Genomic DNA, 22,170 nt, shown 5'->3' with positions numbered 1-22,170 from the left:
TACGTTTTTTCTTTACAAAATATTTTTTTTGTAAAAAAATTTTTTTTATTTATTGAGAAAAATCATCTCTAAATGTCTCTATTTCATAAAATGTACACAAATATGGTTATTAGATCAATGTAATTTCAGGTATTTTTTTTCCCAATCATTTTGTAAAAACCAGGTTGAGATATACACAAGTTTCAATTTTTTTTTCATCTGCAAGAGCAGTGCGCATTTTAGCTTGCATGCAGCTTGGGCGCCCCGATGAGCGAGTGCGCAGAGCATTTTATTATAAAACACACTTTTGGGGGAGAAAATTCATTTTTTGTATATCACAGAATACAGTTTTTCATTCCCAGAGGTTGGCAGGTCTGATTATGTACTGTCAATGAGGCAAGCTCTAGTCCTACTTATTGTGTTGATGATGGTAATCATGATTGATGAAGGTGGTATGGAGGATGAGGAGGAGGAGGAGGAGGATGGCAATAATGAAAATAATGATGCTGATAAGGATGAATATTATGTTGAGGATATGATGAACATGATGATGATGGTGATGATGTTGGCGAGGATAATGAGAATGATGATGACAACTCTGATGTTAATGACGGGTATAATCGTGATGATGATTATAATAAAAGTGATCGTCAGGACAATGATGGTGGTAATTTACCACAATTATGAGGAAGATTATGATGGCGGTAGTTGTGAATAACTGAATTGCATTTGCACAATTTTCATAATTTTCTTCATACAAGTATATATGAATTTCCTTTCAGATCAAAACACTCACCACCAAGAACGGAGAGTCGGAGCAACTTTTATCAAATATTAGACACCAATATTTAAAATCACAAAATGAGTTACATTCCCAAATGGTAAGTTTCATTTCGTTATGCATCTTTCATTCATCAATATTTTCAATTTTTTAATGTTTTGTGTGTTTCATGTGTTTCAAGTAATCTGTACATATTTTTTTCAGGAACTGCCACATTGATATAGATTCTTTATGTTTGTGTTGCAAATAAAACAATCAAATGCACAACCTGCTTGTAATATTTCCAATAATTTGATTTTCTTCCCATATTCTCACTGCAGCAAATTCTATTTGAATCCAGAGAACAACTTTACCAAGAAGTAAGTGTACTTTAGACATTCAACATTCAGTTCTTTGTGTATCTCAAAGTTTATTGGAACATACACAGTTAGTTTCTATATACATGTAGCAGCTGATTTATTTGGTTTTGGCCAGCCCATTTTCTTTCCTCAGGATTTTAATACTGTAATTTATGTAGTTCCTGTGACATTTTGTGCTTCAATCACATATTTGGTTATTTTATCATGATTCAATGATAATAATGCCACATTCCAAGGAAAAGTAACCTTTGTTTGGAATTATTTAATAAAGATTTTTTTGACCATTTTACCCATTTTGTATTCACTTTGTGTCATTATTTTGTCACTACTCTGAGGAGAGTTAAAGGATGCAAGATTTTTCTTCTTTTTTTCTGAATTTATTAATTTGGACATTGGGGAAGAGGTTGAATTGGTTGTCTTTCCATCCGAATGACCTATACACAGATCTGTATTTTGATTGATCCCCTAAAAGTCTCCACAAGACACATTTTCATTATTTGTGCTGGTGGTTTTTTTTTTTTCTTCAGGTCACAAAGTTACAGAAAGAGAATGACAGTCTTAGTGCCAAAAGGTCTTTACATCAATCCCTTCAAAGCAGCGAACCGTTTGACTTGCCAACATCACCACAGGTTCGTAAGACGTTGACTACTTGATGAAATTAAGTGGGGTGTCCGGTTAATCTTTAGTAAGTTACGAATGTCAATACACCTGCACAAAACTAAACATTGCAATGAGTGAACTAGCCACACTATCAAGTTTGGCTTCTAGTTTTGGGGGAAGAAATACTGATATTCCGGCAATTAAATCCCTGGCAGAATGAAAATATGAAAATAGATATTCAGAATGATTTTTAAAAGAAATCGGGTTTATATTGATAAAACACTCGCTGTGAGGTGCACCGGACAACTTGTAGAGTCATTGTTACTGCCCACTATTACACCTTCGTACTTTCCTCAAACTGTTTCAGAGCCCCTACCCCCCCCTCAGCTAATTTATCGTTGTGATTAAAGGGGAAGTTCACCCTGAAGAAAACTTTGTTGTGAAAATAGCAGAAAAAATAGTAAAAATATTGGTGAAGGTTTGAGGAAAATCCGTTAAAGTGTAAGAAAGTTATTAGAGTTCAAAATTTTGGATTTGTGACGTCATATACGAGCAGCTGCCCCATGTGTTATGTAATATAAAATGTATGAATTTCAAATTTTGTATGGTTCCTGAGGACTTAATTTTGTTTTCTTTTCATGATCGGGTATGAAATGATTTGTCTATTGATATACAAAAGTTACAGTGAAAACCATTTTCAATTTTCTGAGAAAATGACATTTCATTGATTTTTTACCATTCGCTATGTAGGAATGCTGCTCGCATATGACGTCACAAATCAAATAATTGAAATTCTAATAACTTTTTAATTATTTGATGAATTTTTCTCAAACCTTCGGCAATATTTTTTATTATTTTTTTCTGCTACTTTTACAATAAACTTTTTGTCAGGGTGAACTTCCCCTTTAAATGTTGCTGAATACTTTAATACTTTGTGCAGGAGCTTTCCCGTCTGTGCATGAAGTACCGTGATGACATCATCACAGTGCGGGTGAATGCTGACCATACGGAGAGCTCGCTGAGGAGTGAGCTTAGCTTCACCAGGGAGCAGCTGGAATCAGAGCAACATCAACGCATGACCATGGAGGACACCTACCAGACTGAGCTGGATGATTACAAGGAGGAACTACGTGAGTAGTGCAATAGATAATTAGGAACAGTGATTTTCCGTTTCAAAAAATTGCCTTTTCCGTTTCAGAAAATCTCAAAATCCGTTTCAGCATGTCAGAAAACGAAAATTCTGTTTTCCCATAGACTTTGTACACACCAGTGTTGTAGTCAAGGCATAAACCTTCAAGGCCAAGGCTTCAATACCCAAGGCCAAGGCTTCAATACCTTTCCATGGATTTCGTCCGTTTTCTGCAATCGCAGAAATTCACTGTACCTAGATAATGATAAAGATCCTAGTCTGTATCTGTTCAATGTTTTGTCTGATGTCAGTCACAGTTCCATGTCAATATTCAGGAGGCATAATTGATTGTAAAAATTTACTATTCATTTGCAATTAATTTTACTTGCAAATTGCCAATAAATTCTAACTCAAAGAGTACACTGTCAGGAATGATTTGAAGTAATGATAAATCACAACGATGCTTGGCTTATGAGTAAAAGGTTCCCTTACATCTGCTGTGGTGACAAATGCTCCGATGGAAAATCTGCATGTTAATAAGCCAAACATAAAACCTGATATCTAAAACTAAATAAACCCTAATCCTTATCTTTACATTATTCAGAACCACAAAATCTATGATACAATCCTTAACCCTATGCCCTCTAAGATATTAAGACCAGAGCAAATGTTGTGACACTGCATAGAAAGAATAGAAATGGTGTAGTGGGTAAATTTTGTTATATCAGAATAGAATCTAGAAAACTTAGATTTCACAATATGAAGGACTATCTATTTTTGCCTGTAGAATTGAGGTCATAATCTTATCATTGGTTGTTTTATATTGACTAATTCTTATTTCCAGTTGTATTACGGAACCTGCGAGAAGACTATGAGAAAGAGAAGAAAACTAGAGGAGAAGTGGAAGAAACCTTGAGAGAGGTCCAGGAATCAAAGAAGTCTATGCAGGGAAAGTCTAAAGAGGTCATCACTGCACTTCGGGAACAGGTTGAAGAATTGTCAGCACATAAGGTATTAAAGCTTTCTTTTTCTTTTCTTTTCTTTATTGCGCCATGAGCATCTTTTTTATGATGGATACCGGTGCATTACAAATGTTGATATTATTATTAAAGCTGAATATCTTTTAGTTACCACATCGTAACCGATGGCAAATAGAAGTTTTACAAGGAGATGGGGGGAAATTTTCTGAAGAAGAAAAATTGACAAGCGGTACAATGTTTTTTTCAAAATGGTTATTCACTTTTCGCAAAGATGGAGCCCCCCCCATTCTTATCTGCCATAGATAACATATATGTAACAAATAAAATTTTCCTTTACAATGGACCAGGGGCCCGTAACACAAAGCTTAGCAATGATCGTAGAACATTTTTCTATGATTGATTCCATTGACTACAATGTACAATCAATGGTAAAAATCAAGCATACGATCAATCGCTAACCTTTGTGTAATGGGACCCTGGTATCACATTAATTTGGAAGATAATAACAGGTATCAATGGGCCTGATAGGAACAGCTCACATGGATGTTGTCAGAAAAAAAGAAATAGAATTGATTATAAATCAGTGATAGGTGTCACTAAGCCTAGTAAGAGTAACCCTGGTTAGGTGAGAGATATTGTGTCATTGTCCCCTTGATAAAGTGGGGCTGATTCACGGTGTAAATGGTTCTTTTTGGATTCCAGTGACATCTTATTGGTAGGAATCCCGTATTTTGATGGTCTGTTGGAACCCCCTTCCTCCTTTACCTCGAGACCTTGAACCAGACTTATCTTTTTCATCCACTGTGTGATTGTCTGAATAATATGTGACAAACTGGAAGTCAGCACCTTTGAATATTTCTTTCACAGATAAATGGGGCTATACACATATTTGTTATCATCAGCATGTAAAGATTTAATTTGAATTTCAACATTGTGAGAAAGCAAAAATTGAAAAGAAAACTCTAAATCTTATCAGATTGATCAGTTTTGCTTGTTTTCGTTGTACATTGTTCAAACAACAAAAATGGAAAAAGTAACCAAATTCTGATAGCATTGGATGGATTGCTGTGTTCCGTTATGATGAAGTAGGGCCTAGACCCAGTATTGTCTGTTACAATTTCAATGTTACAATTATTTCAAAATACTCTTGCTATCATGCAGCACTAGGTCAGACCATTTATGAAGAATTCATTTTTCTCTGCAGACAAATTTAGAAGCCGAATTGCAAGAGAGGAGGAAAAAGAATCAGAATCTACAATCAGAGCTAGAAAACTCAGAGGCTGTGCAGAAAGACTTTGTCAAATTATCACAATCTCTACAGGTGGGTGTGTAATGGCAAATCAACATAAATCGTTGGTGATTTTACAAACCGGCTCAAACATCAGCTTGTCTCCAAAACATGATTTCGAGATATTCGCGTTCGGATGTTTGGATGTTTTTCAGACTCTCATACCTTCGCATTTTGTCCCCAATTTGTAAGTTCATTTTTTCAATATTTGAAATAAAGCACATTTCAGAAGCTGCTATTTTTTAGCCAAAACAGGGGGTTTGAGTCACTTCGTAAAATCATGCGTACCATGCACACTGTTTTTAGCGGCACAAATCATAGTTTGAGCCAGTTCGTAAGATCATTTATACCATTTGCATGTTTTTTAGAGGCACAAAGCACATGCGCACTACATTACGGTGACCTGTGCATGCAATTCCAGAGACTTTATGGTACACAAAGAATGGTTAGAGCCAGTTCGTAAATCAAAGGAGGAAGTTGAGCTGGTTCTTAAGAAAATTGAATGTGCTCTTTTTCTTTAAATAATGTTTCAATTTGAATCTGAAATTTGGCAAATCAATAGAGTGAATCGCAGGCTTCCAGTATATGCAAAAAAAAAAAATTCAAAAATTTAACCGAAAATTAGGCTTGAGCCAGTTTGTAAAATCACTGACAAATTAATGAATGGACAATTTTAATATTTGTGAGATGTATTACTGTAAAATTGAGAAATTGAATTGCCATGTTTTCATTCAGAATTTTTAAAATAGTGAGATAATAATTGAAATTCTTTTCTCTCTGGGTTGCTTATCACACTGTAGTCCCACAAACTGATAATTGTGTTTGTGTTAATTCTAATGCAGGTTCAGCTTGAAGTCATAAGGCAGAAAGACAATGAAGTCAGGTGGCAGCATGAGGATGATGCTGATAAGTGCAATAATTGTAAGACTGTCTTTGGAACTAGTAAAAAGAAAAAGGTTTGACCAAGATTTTAAATGATTTCCATGTATACTTTCATTAAAGGTCAAGTTCACTTCAGAAAAATGATGATTTGAATAAATAGAGAAAAATCAAACTAGCAAAGCGCTGAAAATTGCCTGAAAAATCGGATGTAAAATAAGAAAGCTATGACATTTTTAAGTTTTGCTTATTTTACACAAAACAGTGATATGTACAACTCAAATGAGACAATCGATGATGTCCCTCATTATTTCTTTTTCTTTTTTATTCTTTGAATTATACAATATTTCATTTTTATGAATTTGACAATAAGGACGAACTTGACTGAATCATATAGTTTTAATCAATGCTCAATCCACATGTTCAGGGAGGAATTAATTGTTTTTTCACTCGACAATGAGGAGGAAAATAGAATATTACCTAGTTCATATAATAAAAATACAAAAGAAATAGTGAGTGGATGATGTCATCAGCTTCTTATTTGCATACCCTCCAGGATGTACATATATCTGTTTTGTGAAATTAAGTGAAACTTTGAAATGTCATAACTTTCTTATATTACATCTGATTTTGATGAAATATTCAGTGATATACTTGTTGGATTTTTCTTTTCATATTCAAATCAATTTTTTTGGGGGTGGATTTTTCCTTCAATGATTTTTAAAAAACTGATTCATTGATTTTTTTCTCCATTTTACTTATGGTTTACTGATATGTTATTTGTTCATATTTCATGAACTTTATGTATATTTATATATTTCTTTTCTGAACCGATCAGTAGAATGACACAATTGGTTAGGAATTCAACAAAGTAGCATCCACCATAGGTTTGAGTCAAAATGGTTGGTTAACCGATGTGCGATAAATGCGACCTGTGTAATTTTATGCACACCAATGGACCAATAAAATGAAGGATTACGTAAGAAATTCAAGTTCACAGAGTCAAAGACTTTGACAAAGTAAACATTCCATAAACAAGTTTCAAATAAATCTGATATAATCAATCAAGTGGGACTATGGAAAAAAATTTACCATTCAGGATTCCTCAGTGTTCTTGCTCGAATTCCATAAAATTACAATATTGTTGCGTTCTGTTTGCCATGCTTGTGTGACACAATTGTGTCACACACCACAGAACGCTCTGACTGTAGCGGTCTGGCAGAGTAATTACAAGTTGCAAACAAACAGAATGAATATGGCTGCACGTATACATAATGCAATGAGATCATAATGTTACGGAATGATAACTTCCATCAAGAATATTGAGTAGCCCTGCTCGGTAATCTTATTTCCATAGTCCTATCTACTTGGTTGAGTAAAGTTTAAAATTCAATGTCATGTGGAAGTTCTTACACAGGTTAATTTTCAGTCTTCGGTGACGTTGAATTTCTCCTCAGGAATTGGAGAAAGTGCATACATTGTGTGCGGGCCTGCCAAGATCTTGTGACGGGGTAATAATATAATATGTATCGCTTAGACACATTTCAAAGTATTGAGCTTTATATAAAAGCGGAATGTTATTATTATTGTTACAAAATCTTTTTAAAAATGCAGTTTTATTTTCTCTACATTTTTTCCTCTGTGTTTAATTTGTAGAACCACTGTAAGCACTGCGGTAAGGTGTTCTGCCCGGACTGTGTGACCAAGTCTGTGGAGAGTGGCCCTCGAAGGAGAAAGATGCCTGTTTGTGATGTCTGCCATACGCTACTTGTCAATGAATCAGCTCCTTATTTTAGCAAAGAAGCACCAGACAACACGTAGCAGTGTACAATTAGAAGTATTATCGTAGGAATAGAGCTAGCTTTTCCTTTGATAGTTAGAGGGATAGTATTTAGCAAGAGTATATAATTGTATGTAGGACGCTATAGTGTAGTATGTTATATGTGATACAAGGGTAACAGTGAAACTTAAATGATACAGTTTCATATTGAGTTAGAGGACAACAGCATGAGTAAATGTCATGTGGTATTTCACAAATTAAATGTTTAATATTACCCTTTTTGAGTACGATTGCTCTTTGAAGCATTTTAACCTACATTTAATTGCACATGCTAGTATCAGCTGTTGATTGCTAACTTGGCACTACAGTGTATGACATGGTTTTTTAAACATGTCATTTGATATTTCTAGGAAACAATATTATAATACATCGATTGCAAAAATTCACCACTAGTAAATTTATCTGGTACATTAGATACATGCAATTGGTTTCCCTGCAATGGAAAAATATCTGTTTCAACTTCAATTGATTTATGAAATGATTCTTTTAAAAAAAATTGAATAATTTTCTTGATCTAAAAGGCTTATACCATATTTTTACCTTAAAAAATCTATTCAAGATCAATTTAATGCAATCCTATCCATTTGAATTCATTTTGATTTCAAATATAGTTGATACATTTAACAACATTTTGCACATTTTGTGATGATAAACAGACTTTATAGATTAAACTTACGATCATGAAAGTTCATCTGTGTTGGTTGAAAATAAGGAAAGATCAAACTTATGCTCTCAACCCAAAGAAAAAAATCCATGAATTACCTCGAAATTTTCAGCTGCCAGTTGTAGCCTTCCTCAGTGATGACCGAAGTAACCCAGACTGACCCAGTGACGTAGAATTCGATAGTCTGATTATATCGCCCTCCATCCCTATTGAGAGAAGGTTTGAATGCCTGGATGTAAATCGCTTCTTTCACACCTGATTCGTTGAACATCCAAGCCCTAGCTTCACTTCTGAAGTATCGCAGCACATTCACATCGAATCACCTGGACATCAACAAGGTACAAGTGCTGGACAGGGTGCTGCTTTACTTTAAGAGATGGAGTATTAGGGTTTAACTGAATAATGTAATAATATGAATTTGGGATTACCTCACAAGATAATCAGACACCAGTAATGCATGTAATTCAGTGTTTTGTTTGTGTGTTAACTGTAGGTCAAAATATGCACTTTTTGAGAAGTTTGTTTTGCATTTATGTGGTTGAAACCACTGAACCTAATGATTCTTCATCAATCCATCTACATGTAAGAATGCATGTTGTCAATAATGTGCAGACTTTCAGCCACATTATCCTCTCATTGATTTCTTTTGATACATAATTACAAATATCTATTACAAATTTCAGGGGCATGTTATGCTTAGTAAACCTGACTTGGATGATGATGATTGGTGAGTTCTGTATTTGATGATGATGATCATCATCATCATGATAATTTCTTGAATTTGGGTTATTTCATATATGTTCATTCCATTGATTTCTCATCTTGTTCAAAGGCAAATGTATTCATTATATAATGGACTTTGCATTTTTCTTAAAGTAAACATGCTTTTGCTATTTATATTTGTATTTTTAGTTTAAACAAACAACAACAAAATTATACCGTTTGTTAGACATCTAAAATACATATAAGCCTACCTTAGGCCATCTGTTGCTAGACTTCTTCTCTTATTGACCTGGTTCCAAATGTTGAGAACATGGTTTTAGATATTAGGAATCAGGCCAATAATACACTTTCTTAATTTGGGCTAATTAGATATTTAGAGATATGATACAAAACTTGAAAGACAGTGAAATGCGAAATCTTATTTTTTGGACAATGTCATTTTTTTTCTTATCTTTAATAATTATTACCTTTTTTGTTCTGAGTATCAAATTTGCCATGATTTATATTTTTCAAATATAAAAAAATGATGTTAAATGTATGACAAAATGTTCAAATAATGGAAAGGTTGTTAGGAGGTAACTTATTTAATTTATGAAAATAATCGAATAATTTTCCAAAGCTGAATGAATATTTTTGACAAAAATACTACAATTTAAGCAAATATATTTCAAATACTAGTGCAACACATCTTTCTAATCTCCTTTTTAGAGATATTTTGATTGCAAAATTTAAGTTAAGATAATTTCCCCCTTTCTCGTGAAATGTGATAGTGAATGAAGTTAAATGCAACTCAATTCTATTGTAGTGCTACATGTACTTATATCGTTAAGAATTATTTTATCAGTATTACATGATTGTGTATTCTGATTTTTGTTGAATTTTGGTTTATCAGCTTTCAATAAAAGATCATTGTCTGCATATAATATCCCTGCGAATTTATATGTTTTAGTATTTATTACTCTCAGTATATACATGTACATGTAGGTCAGTTCATTCTTTAAGTCTTTTATATTGTTCAAGAAATGTTTATTTTTTATTCAGCTTTACTTGACAAAATGAAGCAAGTGATATATATTAACTAAAACTTACTTTTTGATATGTTTCTATCTTTTTGATTTCTTCTTCCAGGCAAAATTTCATTTAAAAAAAAAAGCACAGATCCTGTTATAGGATAAGGAAGATTGATTACCATCCTATAGCAATGGCATTTGTATAAATTGCAGAAATAATTTAATCTTTGGCAGAAAATTAAACTTTTTGTTGTCTTGCCAAAATGAAGTTTGGCAGAAACATACTGTAGTAATCATTTTTCCCTTTTGGTCTGTTACAAAAATGTTCAAGTTTTTAGTTCAACTTGCTCTTATTTTTTATTTATTTCTGCATCAATTAAGTTCCTACTTGGTACATATGATCCTTTGGTGATATCACATTTGTGTTTTGGAGGAGGATGGGGTCAACGGTCATCTAGGGATATGAGGTTATCTCCATCATTTTTTGAAGTTTTTTTTTCCAAATTGCCCTTATTTCTTTGTTTTTACATCAATTTTGATCACACTTGGTTCAAATGATCCTTTGGTAGTACCATATGTGATGGGGTCAAAGGTCATCTTGGGGATCAAAAGTTCATGTTTTTGTTCAACTTGCCTTCATTACTTTATTTCTTCAGCAATTATGTTCACACTTCGTACATTCGTGTCGGTGAGAATTCTGGGATAAAATGTCATCTAGTTGTCAAAATGTCCAATGATATGAGGTAATGTCCATTCTTTTTTCAAGTTTTTGTTCAACTTGCTCTCATTTCTTTATTTCAGCATCAATTTTATCACACTTGGTTCAAAATGATCCTCGGGTAATACCACATGTGTGTTGAGGATGATATGGTCAAAGGTCATCTAGGGGTCAAAAGATCATGTGCACATTTTATTGATTGCGATTGACTGACCGCACATATTGAAATCGCGATTAGGGTTGTTGAATTCCCTATGGCGTTTTTGTACAGGGAAAATCTAAACTGCTCAAACCAAAATTACAAGCATGTAGCTCTTTTGCGATATTTTCTCGGATTCTTAGTTTTGTGGAAAGATAAAGATACCAATGTCAAGCAATTGTCTTGGTCTTTCCAACCATGTATTTTTCTAGCAATGAATATGTTGTAAGGCTGGGGAACTACATGTACATGTAAGTGTGAAAATTATAGTAAACTTTGAAGTTGATTTTCTCTGAAATGGGTTTGCACCGTTGTATGTGTGATACGACCGTTCGGTTGACCGCTGACGATATGGTCGTAAGAGTAGTCATGTTTTCAGGACTTTGTTTGTGAAACTTTGGGAAACAATCTAGTGAGAGATGACTTATGTCGTGGGAGTTAATGAACACAAGTGTTTCACCTCTGAACAATGTCTGGACACTGTAAACAGTATTGTCGAGCTGTGTCATGTCATGTATGAGCCAAAGTTTGAAAATGATTCATGTCTATCATCTACTTAATTACTCCCTCCATGTTTGATATCTGTCATATTTCATGCACCTGAAGGTCTCACATCCTATGTGCCACTGTATCCAACAATTAATGTATGTATGAATTAATATACTTAGAACAAATCATAATTACACTGATTGGAATTGGTTTCTATGTGTGTAGTAGTATGACACTTTGGGGGAGTGTTGCAAGAATGTATTTATGGTGTTAAACCATAGCAAATGAAATGATACTTTCTGTTGCAAGATTCAAACCTACAAACAGTTACAAGACTTAAGATTAATGTGAGGACTTAAGTTTGACTTGCAATTGAATGCATTTTTGTGCAACATCCCCTTGATTAGTCTTTATCACCTGTATAGATTATGATTATCTTTTTTTTACTAGAGGATTATTGGTACTTGTATATATTAGTATAACTATAAACTTTCATCATCATATATAATGGCATATGCAGTATATTATATGTATATTTGTAAATTATTCGATTACCATGTGCAATGTAGCATGTAATGCCCAATACGTGGAAAGTAACCCTATATTATATCCAGACTAGCATTCTTAATGATTTTTTCTTTCTTTCTTTTTGTTACATGATTTTTTTTTTTCTTTTGTTATATGTGAAGGGAAAATAATTTATTAATTTATACCGTTTGGTTTGATACAGTGAATCAGTTACCATCAGTTATTTGTTACGTTCTTGATATTACAAATGGCAGAGAGAGAGAGGGAGAATGGTGTAATTGAATGTTATGTCTACTGTTTGAGGATTCCTGATATACAGCATTTAGGGAAAACGTGGGGGTTCACAAAGATTTGACTTACGAGTCATACTTAAATACCTAGTTGCTTGCGGTGTAAAAGACATGTACTGCAGTGGTCAGATCATGCCAAGCTGACGCGCACTACTGCGTATTTATCAAAAAGATTGCATGTGGCATATCATGTACGCGTTGATACTTAAGTGCTACTCCAAGTCATATGTAAATCTTTGTAAAACATCCCCCCCTCCCCCCAGTTCTGAAAAATGAACACATAGAATTTCAGAAAATTTGATTTAAATTGTCTTCAATTTTAATATTAGTTTGTGGACAATCAAGACATGTTTTGGGCACTCATGCAATGATAGAAATACCTTGTCCAGCTCGTAACATGGAAGAATTATTACACAGAGCCCACCATTTATTTCAGGTTATGAGAGCATTCCTTACTAACCAGTGAGTCATTGCTTTGTATGAACAACAGCCTGTTAAATAAAAGTTACATTTTGTTCAACATTGTCAGATTCTACCTACAGACTCTATCCTGACATAATTTTATTGATACTAATTCATAAAAGTTAACATTCATAATTTATCATGTCTTTTCATGGTTTACAAATCTTTTTAATTCTATCAATTAAAGTACATGTAGTAAGTTACAAAGTATGTTCTCTAATAGATAATAGAATGAAGATTTAAAAACCTGTCAGGCTTTGTTGTGCTAAGTTTTACACTGGAATGAGGAAAAACAACAATTGGTTCCATCTAACAGTGTTTTACAGATCACTTTCTACATTGGATTTCTCTTTTTGTACTTTGTTTTCCTAATATTTCCCTTCATTAAGATTGTCTATTATACCAGTTACAAAGTTTTTAAATTGTCATTTATGTTAGTTTTCATTGAGAATGTATGTTTCAAGTACATTATTTTAATTTGATGGATCAGATAGATCGTGAAATCCTATTCCACTATGGGATAGTTCTCTACGTAGCATCTGTTTTGTGTGTCTATTTTTGATCCAGTTTACCCATTACCCTCTCTTCTTGTGCTTGTAAAAATGCTATTTCAAGTTTTCTTGAAGATTCAGCGATTAAATTCCTGAAAAAAATCATTTTTTTTAATGGACATGGGGTGTTTATTTCATTGTGTTCTCTTGATGGCCCTTGCCCCCCCCCCTCCCCCCGCCCCTTCTCCCTCATACGAATTAGGGAGAAGGCTCATCCATCTATGGACATGCAAACTCACTATGATTCAGTCAAGTCTTATCAATCCACTGTTCTCTCCCCCCCCCCCTGTAAGTGGTCTTGAATACGAGAGAGAGAGAAGTGATCGAGAAAAATGGAGGCCCGTGTTATCTTTACAGGTAAATTTGCATTAGTCGATATCAATATTTTATGAATCAACACTTTTAGACCAGATGATGCCTAACATGTGTTTTATATTCTCTACGTCGGCAGATTTTGAGGTATGTCATGAAAGATTAAGACTTTGGCAAATTTACCTGTATTTTTTAAGGGGGATTTCACCCTAACAAAAGTTTATTGTAAAACTAGCAGAAAAATAAAAAGATATTGGTGAATGTTTGAGGAAAATTCCTCAAAGAATAAAAAAGTTATTAGAGTTTTAATAATTTGATTTGTGACGTCATATGCGGTGAGCAGCTTTCCTACACATCCTATGGTAAGGAAATCAATGAAATGGTTTCTCAGAAAATTGAAAATGGTTTTCAATGTACCTTCAGTATATAAATTAATGCACAAATGATTTCACACCTGCTTCTAGAAAGAAAAAAAAAATAAGTCATCAACCATTAAAAATGAAACTAATGCATTTTATATTAGCTACCATAACGGGGCATGCAGCTGCTCGTTTATGACGTCACAAATCAAAAACTTGAAATTCTTATATTTGAATGGATTTTTTTCATACCTTCACCAATATTTTTCATCATTTTTTCTGCTATTTTGCCAGGGTGAACTTCCCCTTTAAGAGGGAGAGAGACTGAGTGAAGAAGGGATTGGTGTGCAGTGTACAAGAAACAATTTTAGAAAGAAAGATTGTAACGAGGCGAGACTGTAGGATAGTCAGTTTTTAGTTACAGTATTTCTGCTTTTTATTGGCGAAATACAGTATTAACAGATAAGACCGTTCTTTGGTATGATAGCAGACGATGCTAAGAAGGGTAGATAAAGAATAGACAGTCTTTTAATATAACCCATGTAATCGCAGTCATAACTCTTTTCAGCTCTTTCTCTTTTTTGTACTCTAGACTTTATGATCACGTTGTTAGTTTGTATCATTGTCACTGTTGTACAATTATAAAATTTGATCAACAAAGCTATGATACTACACACATAAAACAGATTTTGAGCGAATTCATCGGGAGTTCCATCTACAGTCTATTATCTTAACTAAAAACTTTTAAATACCCACGCCACATGTTATGACATGTTGTTGTCATCAGCTGATACTAGCCAGTGCATGCAGTGCCAGCCCATTTTAGAAGTTTGTGGCACATAAAAACATCGACGATTTCGATCTGAAGGTAGAAAGTTAACATCTAGCAAAAAATGTCGACCAAGGCAGTATCACAACAGCTAATCACTGATCAATTCAGTCAGCAAAAATCAGGACGCATTCTTGAGAAGTCAAACAAGGGGAAAGGCAAGCAAAATGTAGCTGTTCGAAGCCCCGGTGCAAGCCCGAGGAAATCAGAGAGAACCATCGAAGGTGAGTACATGTACCAAGCGGGAGCCGACATGGACCGTGTAGATTACGATCGAGAGCTGCTGCGTTGTGTCGAAGCCCGAAAGACCGGTGTTTATGCCAAAGCATTTAAATATGTAAACATTTTGTTGTCGGGATTTTACTTATCATATTAGCATTGTCGATTGTAGATTATTATATTTGTCGTAAGAAAAATCCTATTCTTGCCATAAAATTCATTTTAATTGGGAGTATTAAACAGTTACAACAGTAGTTAGATTAGATTTAATTTTTTTTCTGCAATTCTTTCTGTAAAAAAATGTAAGTTTTACTTAATGTGAAGTTACTTCAATTGTTAATTCTAACAAAGTGTTAATGGTATTTCTATCATTTCATAATGCCTTGTTGGGTATGAATAAAGAAAAAGAAAAGAAAATCGTTATTCCATGATTTCTGGCTTAGAAATCTATCTTTATTTATAATCCATTGTCATGATTCGATTACAGAATACAGATCTAAAATCTATGTGATATAATGTCTCATGTGTGTGTGATGCCTCGTTCTAACAGTATTTAGACTGACTCTAAAATCAATTTATAACATTGGATTCTAAAGTTACTCTGAATTTCTCTCAATGATATACAATCTATTCTAATATTTTGTTCATTTTAATAGTTGAGAGTGCTGAAAATCTTATCAGAAAGAAACATCTTAACACACTCCGGGAATTTGATCTGGATTGGAGATATGGACCTTGTACTGGTAGGTTTGCTGTCAGCTGGCATCCGTCTGTTTCAAGGAATTTTGTGACATTTTTTTAATTCATATTTCTCCTCTTACACAGACGGCTCGTGATCGTGCAGCAACCATTAGGGGATTAACTATTATGCAAAATCCCCCCCCCCCCCCGACAGGGCTCATCGATTTTTGTCTTTATTTCATAAAAATATATAAAAAGAACTGGACCAAAACAAAGATTACTATTCTGTTTTGGCCTGAAATGCACCAAAACTGGAAAAAATAAACTTAAAAGGACAAAAACAGTGATTTACTTTGGCTGTCGTGTCGTGCAACTCCCACTTTCATGGTTTGTCCGAACTTAGTATATAAACATATGGCCATTGTGTCCCTGTATACAGATCAAGTTAGAAATTTGGTCTCTGTATTTGGTGAGTGGAGCCAAGTCAGCCAACGCCCAACAGAGTTCAGCAGAAAACCCAATTTTACAGAGACCAAAGCTTTTGGTCTAGTTTGCCGTATGCATTCACAGTAATTTTTAATATGTAATGAATCTAGGGACGATAGCCAAAAATAAGGCATGGAAATTCATACAAATGAATATCAACTATCCCAATAATGGAGCCCATGCCCGGGGGGGCCACTTCCATTCACGAGTGGATACCATGCACAACCATGGGGTCTCGAAAAGCACCCTAAACACGTAATTTCTATATTCTGAAAATGCACCCTTTAACAAGTATTGGCGTGCGAAAATCTACCCTTAACAAGTATTGGAAACAAAACGATATTCTTATTGGCAAATATTCCCTGAAATTAACCCCTAAACAAGTATTAAAGGAATGTTTTATTGTTACGGGTCCTTCGGTCGTCGGCTTTACCTTATTTGGTTTGGTACGACCCCACCTTCTACACCTCGCGCAAATCAGACTCTAAACACGAAGTGTTGGCGCAAAAAGGACATCCTTTACAAAACATTTTAATTTTGTTTTATCATCCCCGCAAATTTGACCCTAAACACGTAATTTTCCTAGCAAAATCGATACCCTTTTTTCATTATTTTTGTGTTTTTGACACCCTTATCACGTTACGTACGTAACGTGCCCTATCGTGAAAAGGACATCCTTTTTACGTGTTTTTTTGGTCGCGCATGGTATCCACTCCTCAATGTAAGTGGCCCCCCGGGAGCCCATGCAGGGTATGTGGCTTTGACTTACAAATATAATTGATATTAGTCTCAACTACATCAGTATTATAATTTTCATACATCAGTGCACGCACAATCACAAAACAGATTCAAAACCGAACAGTCATTTGGGGTTACTAAGGGTGAATACCCCCCCCCCCATCCTTGCTGCACTACAATCCTCTTTGGTCCTCTACCAAGATGGAATGCACGGCTCTTCAGTTAGTCCCATACGTATGTGGCATAGCTTGTTGAAAACAAAGTAGCACACCTGTTAGTCAATACAATGATGCATGAATGATATTTGAAATACATTTTGATCAAACATGCATTCTGCATTGGGCCACTAGGTTTCTGTAGATCATGCAATTGATCCAATCATTAGTACAGTGTGTCCTTCTAAGACAGACCCAATGGTTTCTGAGCTATGAGGCTGCCCTTATGACTTTTCATCACAGCTGTTGTCATAACAAATTTGCAATAACAGTTAAAAGTTACTAAAATCTTTTAATCTGATTGGCTGATCATAAATTTGCTATCAAAATTGTGTATTCTTTTAAAGTCTTCATAAAACGGTACCCATATGCCAAGGACAAGGCCTCCAAAATGTTTAACAAATCAATGTGGAAGATGATGATATTAATATAATAATTTTTAGTACCTGTAGGTCTGTTGTTATAGCAGGTTGATAAAAGTGTGAGCAAGATAACCTAAGAAGTCTCTAGAATAACCTTAATACCTTGTTGAAAACTTGTTGTGAAATTGATCCCTTTTGAACTTCATACAGTTTTTATGAAGTACATATCTGTCTTGAAGGTTCAACACTTTTTTACCTTTGACAATTGCTCAGGGGGGTGTTTCATGAAAGGACTTGTCAGACATTTTATCCGACAAATCCCATTTTATCCAACAGTTACCATAGGAACAGTGCCTCACAGCCGATCAAAATCATGGAAAGATGTCAGATCTGACATCTTGTTGGATGAAAATATTGATGAAACGCTCCCCTGGTCTTCACTTTAAAAGTGAGAATTGCAATATGGTTTAATACTTAAACAGTTAAGTTAGGCATATTAGGCTTATAGTAACCTAATTGTGTAAGATCTAGCTTGTGCACTGTAGGGGGGTGGGGCTAACATGATTGTTGTTATTATTAATCATGTATTTGTATTATTGCTCAATGTAGGAATCACTCGTTTAGAGAGATGGGAAAGAGCCGAAAGCCATGGTTACAATCCTTCACCTCATGTCAAAGATCTCATTTTAGAATATGAGGATGATGATGAGTTTGTCCAAAAGTAAGTTTAGGACTTTCTTAGTACCCCACCTCATTTGTATTAGTTTAGATTTCTATTGTTCATATTTTGTGAAATCTCAATTTATAAGTTAGTTTGTATTGGGGGGTTGGTCTTTGGGCCATCATAAAATGATGAAAAGCGGGCCCATAACTGTCACATAATGAAATTAGATAGTAGGAAGTTTTACATCAAGCTAATTAAGTATGAACACTACCGATATTCTTATATCTCATGTTTACTTGTACTTTGTTTACTGCAAGAGTGAATTTTTGAAACCTTGTGTATATAGAATTGTTTCCATTGTAGATTTAGTTTATCCAATTTGGATTATATGTATTTTTTTACTATGATACTGAAAAACTGAAGTTGATAATTTCAACATATAATCTACATTAATTCCACATATGTGTACATATATTATAGGCCTACATGTATATTGTAATTGATTATTGATTTCATGTATTCATTTGCTTATTTTGAAATATTTTGTGTTTTCTTTCAGCATCTGGTCTGGATACCCTCTATGAATTGCCGTCACCTACCCAGATACTATAACTGGCTGACATGCATGTAAATTATGTGACTGTGCCAAGGATTGGAAAAAAATATTTTGTGTCGCCATGTACATTCCAACAAAAACAAAAATCAAATGAACTCCAATGTGAGCACAACGTTAGGACTCATCTTACTAACGTATAATTCTCAGATTCAGATATGCATTTGTTGTTCCTTCCTATCTCTCTGTTTCTCTCTGTCTTTCTCACTTTCTGTCTCTCTTAAGTGAAATTTGACATTACAAGTAATGCAGATTTTGACATTTTGCCCAGAATCATGTTATATGAGATGGAACTTGAGAGCTATTTCCAGTTATAAATCTGGATTTTTAATGGCATTATTGATGTTATTGTTCATTCTAATTCAAATAACTCTTGGAAGAGTGGCAAAATATGAAAATAAAAATAGTGATATCATAAGTTTGTAATGAATTTGGATACAAATTAAAATTTGGGGGTTTGCTTAAGCTGCAGTTGTTGGGATCTTCAAATGGGCAAATCTCATCAGATGTATATATACTAACATTGTCTAACATATTACTTTCTGTTTTTTTCTAAGGAATTACTTTTTGAATATTGAAGAAAAGTAAGACCTAATCATGAATTTTTAGTAATAACCTCAATAGACGTGGATTGCTGCACTTGAAAGATAAACTTTTAAGAAATTGGTGCTATTTTTGGCAGGCCTGTTTTCAACATAGATGAGGTGGTCACTATAATTAAACCGATTCACATAGTTGTGCATCACTTAAACTGGTATATACATATTTTCCTATATTAATCTTTCAGTTTACTCTCTTATTTGTTTTGATATGTTTTTAACATTTCGCTTAACATTGCCATATGAATGTCGGATGGTCTTTTAATTGAACATATAAAAGTGTGATATATGTATTTGTACCTATGTATATGCATTCGGAGAACATTTTTAAAGTCATGCTACACATTGCCTTTTTCATTTGCATGATTTTATTGTTGTATTATGAAAGTTGATATTCATAGAAAGATATAAGAAATGGTTACATGTTTGTTGTACATGTAGCATTGCGGTTTTTAATTTTTTTAGTAATGTGAACAGATCAATGCCAACTGTTGGCAGTTCTGTATTGAATAACAAGCCACTTGTAATTCTAAGCTTTTCCTGAAATACTAGCAATTTTTCTTGCTTATCAAATTACTTGATGTTTATTGATGGTTTTAAAAGAATTTGATTGGATGAATACTGTGATGCAGCTACAGCGTACATCATCCAGTTTTATTAACTGGTAATTCTTATCTTTAAAGTTTATGGTCAAGTATGAAAACCAGAATATTACCAGTGCATTATAGTTGTCATAGTATTTAAGTGGATTAAGCAGGTAATGGGGGGGGGGGGAGTGCTGTGTATTTGATATAAGTTAATATCTACAAAGTTTCTTTTTGGAATTACAAATTCTATAAAAACCTAGGATATTTTTATGTTTGCAATGAAATGGTCAACTAATTGTTGCCCTTTAGCGTAATATCCCTACTTGTACTGCACAATATTTCGCTTTTCAAATGTGGTATAAAATTACTGTGAAATACTTTGTTTTATTTTCACACCTTTGAAATGGTAAGGAGATTTCTGACAACATACATGTATTCTGTTCAAGAGACAAGCAATACTGCTATACTTTTATCTATAATGCATATGATGAAATATAAGCTATGGTTCGGTGGCATGCATGTATTCTGTCAAAGATATGATCAATCATGGATTTAATAAAAATAAAAATTCTATAATATTGTTAGTAATATTTAGAGAATAAAGGTGGGGTTTTTAGATGTTATAGAACCCTGTTTTTTCTTCACTGTTCTTTTGCTTTAAATAGGAGTATCGTAGATGAATATTTCTAAGCTAGCTATTGTATTCTTAATTATAAGTATTTTGTCTTGGAATTTTTAGTGATTGGTCTCTTAACTACAGAGTACTGAAGCAATGATGTCAGTTGCCATGGTGTCATGGCGGCCTGGTTCTAAACAAATGAACTCGGAGTGTGTTTTTCATAGGAGAAAATGGCTGCTATTGGAATTTCATCGCTTGCAACCTCAGAAAGATGGTAATTTTTGCAAATACAAATGTGTATAGACGATAGTCATCTGTGACTCTGTTTAGAACCAGCCGGTTTGTTGTCATGACAGTCACTCTTCGGTACTCTATTGCTTGTAAATAACTTCTTTTAGAAAATTAAATTGTTTATTTGTCTTAGATAATATGCATTCTTGGGGATGGGACATATTTTGGTCATATTTATGAAACTGCACTGGAGTGGCAATTCCTGACCTTTTATTTGAAATGTATGTTTACTCCATTAATGAAGAGTATATAGTAAACATGATACATATTTTTGTTTGCATGTATTCTTAATATGTAAGAAAATATTTAATAAATGCATTTTTTAATATAGAACAGATTGATTTTGATTGTTTCCTCTTCTTAAGGGGAATGCAACCTTGGTCACGAAATATTGTGTGAAAGAGAAGAAAATTAAGTAAAACAGAATGGTGAAATTTTGAAAAATTGGACAAGCAATAAGCTAGTTATGGATTCCTTAAAGGGCAAGTCCACCCAAACAAAAAGTTTATTTGAATAGAAAAAGAAAAATCCAACAAGCATAACCCTGAAAATTTCATCAAAATCGGATGTAAAATAAGAAAGTTATGACATTTTGAAATTTCGCTTAATTTCACAAAACAGTTATATGCTGGCTGGTACGTAAATGAGGAGACTATGACGTCATCCACTCACTATTTCTTTTGTATTTTATTATATGAAATATTCTAATTTTCTCCACAATGTCAATGATTAATTCCTCCTTGAACATGTTGAACTAGCATTGTTTAATACTATATGGTTCAGTCAAGTTGGTCCTTATTGTCAAATCTATAAAAAATGAAATATTGTATAATTCAAACAATAAAAAAACAAAAGAAATAGTGAGTGATGGACATCATCGACTGACTAATCTAGTTGTGCATATCACTGTTTTGTGAAAAATAAGTGAAATTTTAAAATGTCAAAACTCTTATTTTACAACTGATCTTGATGAAATTTTCAGCACAATGCCAGTTTGAATTTCCTCTATTCAAGTCAGCATTTTTCTGGAGTGGACTTGACCTTTAGAATTGAGATCCCTAAGTCTATTTAAATTTTATATTGGCAACTGGGTTAGTAAATTGTGATGTGGTTCTGACAACCTTACA

General features: G+C 33.8%; 2 protein-coding genes across 3 annotated transcripts in view; both read left to right on the top strand.

The window, feature by feature from the left end:
* LOC121408513 (rab GTPase-binding effector protein 1-like) overlaps positions 1-8,739 on the top strand; it is a 37,658-nt gene extending 28,919 nt beyond the window's left edge. The window contains exons 14-21 of one of the 2 annotated variants that reach the window (XM_041599995.1): positions 762-860; positions 1,081-1,119; positions 1,647-1,748; positions 2,660-2,849; positions 3,693-3,859; positions 5,033-5,149; positions 5,959-6,072; positions 7,652-8,739. In XM_041599995.1, coding sequence (XP_041455929.1) covers positions 762-860; positions 1,081-1,119; positions 1,647-1,748; positions 2,660-2,849; positions 3,693-3,859; positions 5,033-5,149; positions 5,959-6,072; positions 7,652-7,816 — 993 coding nt within the window. In that variant the 3' untranslated portion in view covers positions 7,817-8,739. The remainder of the gene's footprint in view (positions 1-761; positions 861-1,080; positions 1,120-1,646; positions 1,749-2,659; positions 2,850-3,692; positions 3,860-5,032; positions 5,150-5,958; positions 6,073-7,651) is intronic. The other variant, XM_041599996.1, reaches the window with a different exon arrangement.
* A 5,981-nt stretch (positions 8,740-14,720) lies between these two features.
* Positions 14,721-21,396, top strand: LOC121408512 (DNA polymerase delta subunit 4-like). Its single transcript, XM_041599994.1, has 4 exons — positions 14,721-15,193; positions 15,845-15,931; positions 18,280-18,391; positions 18,894-21,396. Exons 1-4 carry the CDS (start codon positions 15,034-15,036, stop codon positions 18,916-18,918), a joined length of 384 nt encoding a protein of 127 aa, XP_041455928.1. The 5' UTR covers positions 14,721-15,033; the 3' UTR covers positions 18,919-21,396.
* The last annotated feature ends 774 nt before the right edge of the window (positions 21,397-22,170 follow it).

This window comes from Lytechinus variegatus, chromosome 2, assembly GCF_018143015.1.
Source record: "Lytechinus variegatus isolate NC3 chromosome 2, Lvar_3.0, whole genome shotgun sequence".
NCBI classification, from domain to species: domain Eukaryota; kingdom Metazoa; phylum Echinodermata; class Echinoidea; order Temnopleuroida; family Toxopneustidae; genus Lytechinus; species Lytechinus variegatus.
The sequence above is the reverse complement of the archived record's forward strand: the minus strand, read 5'-3'. Positions and strand labels throughout refer to the sequence as shown.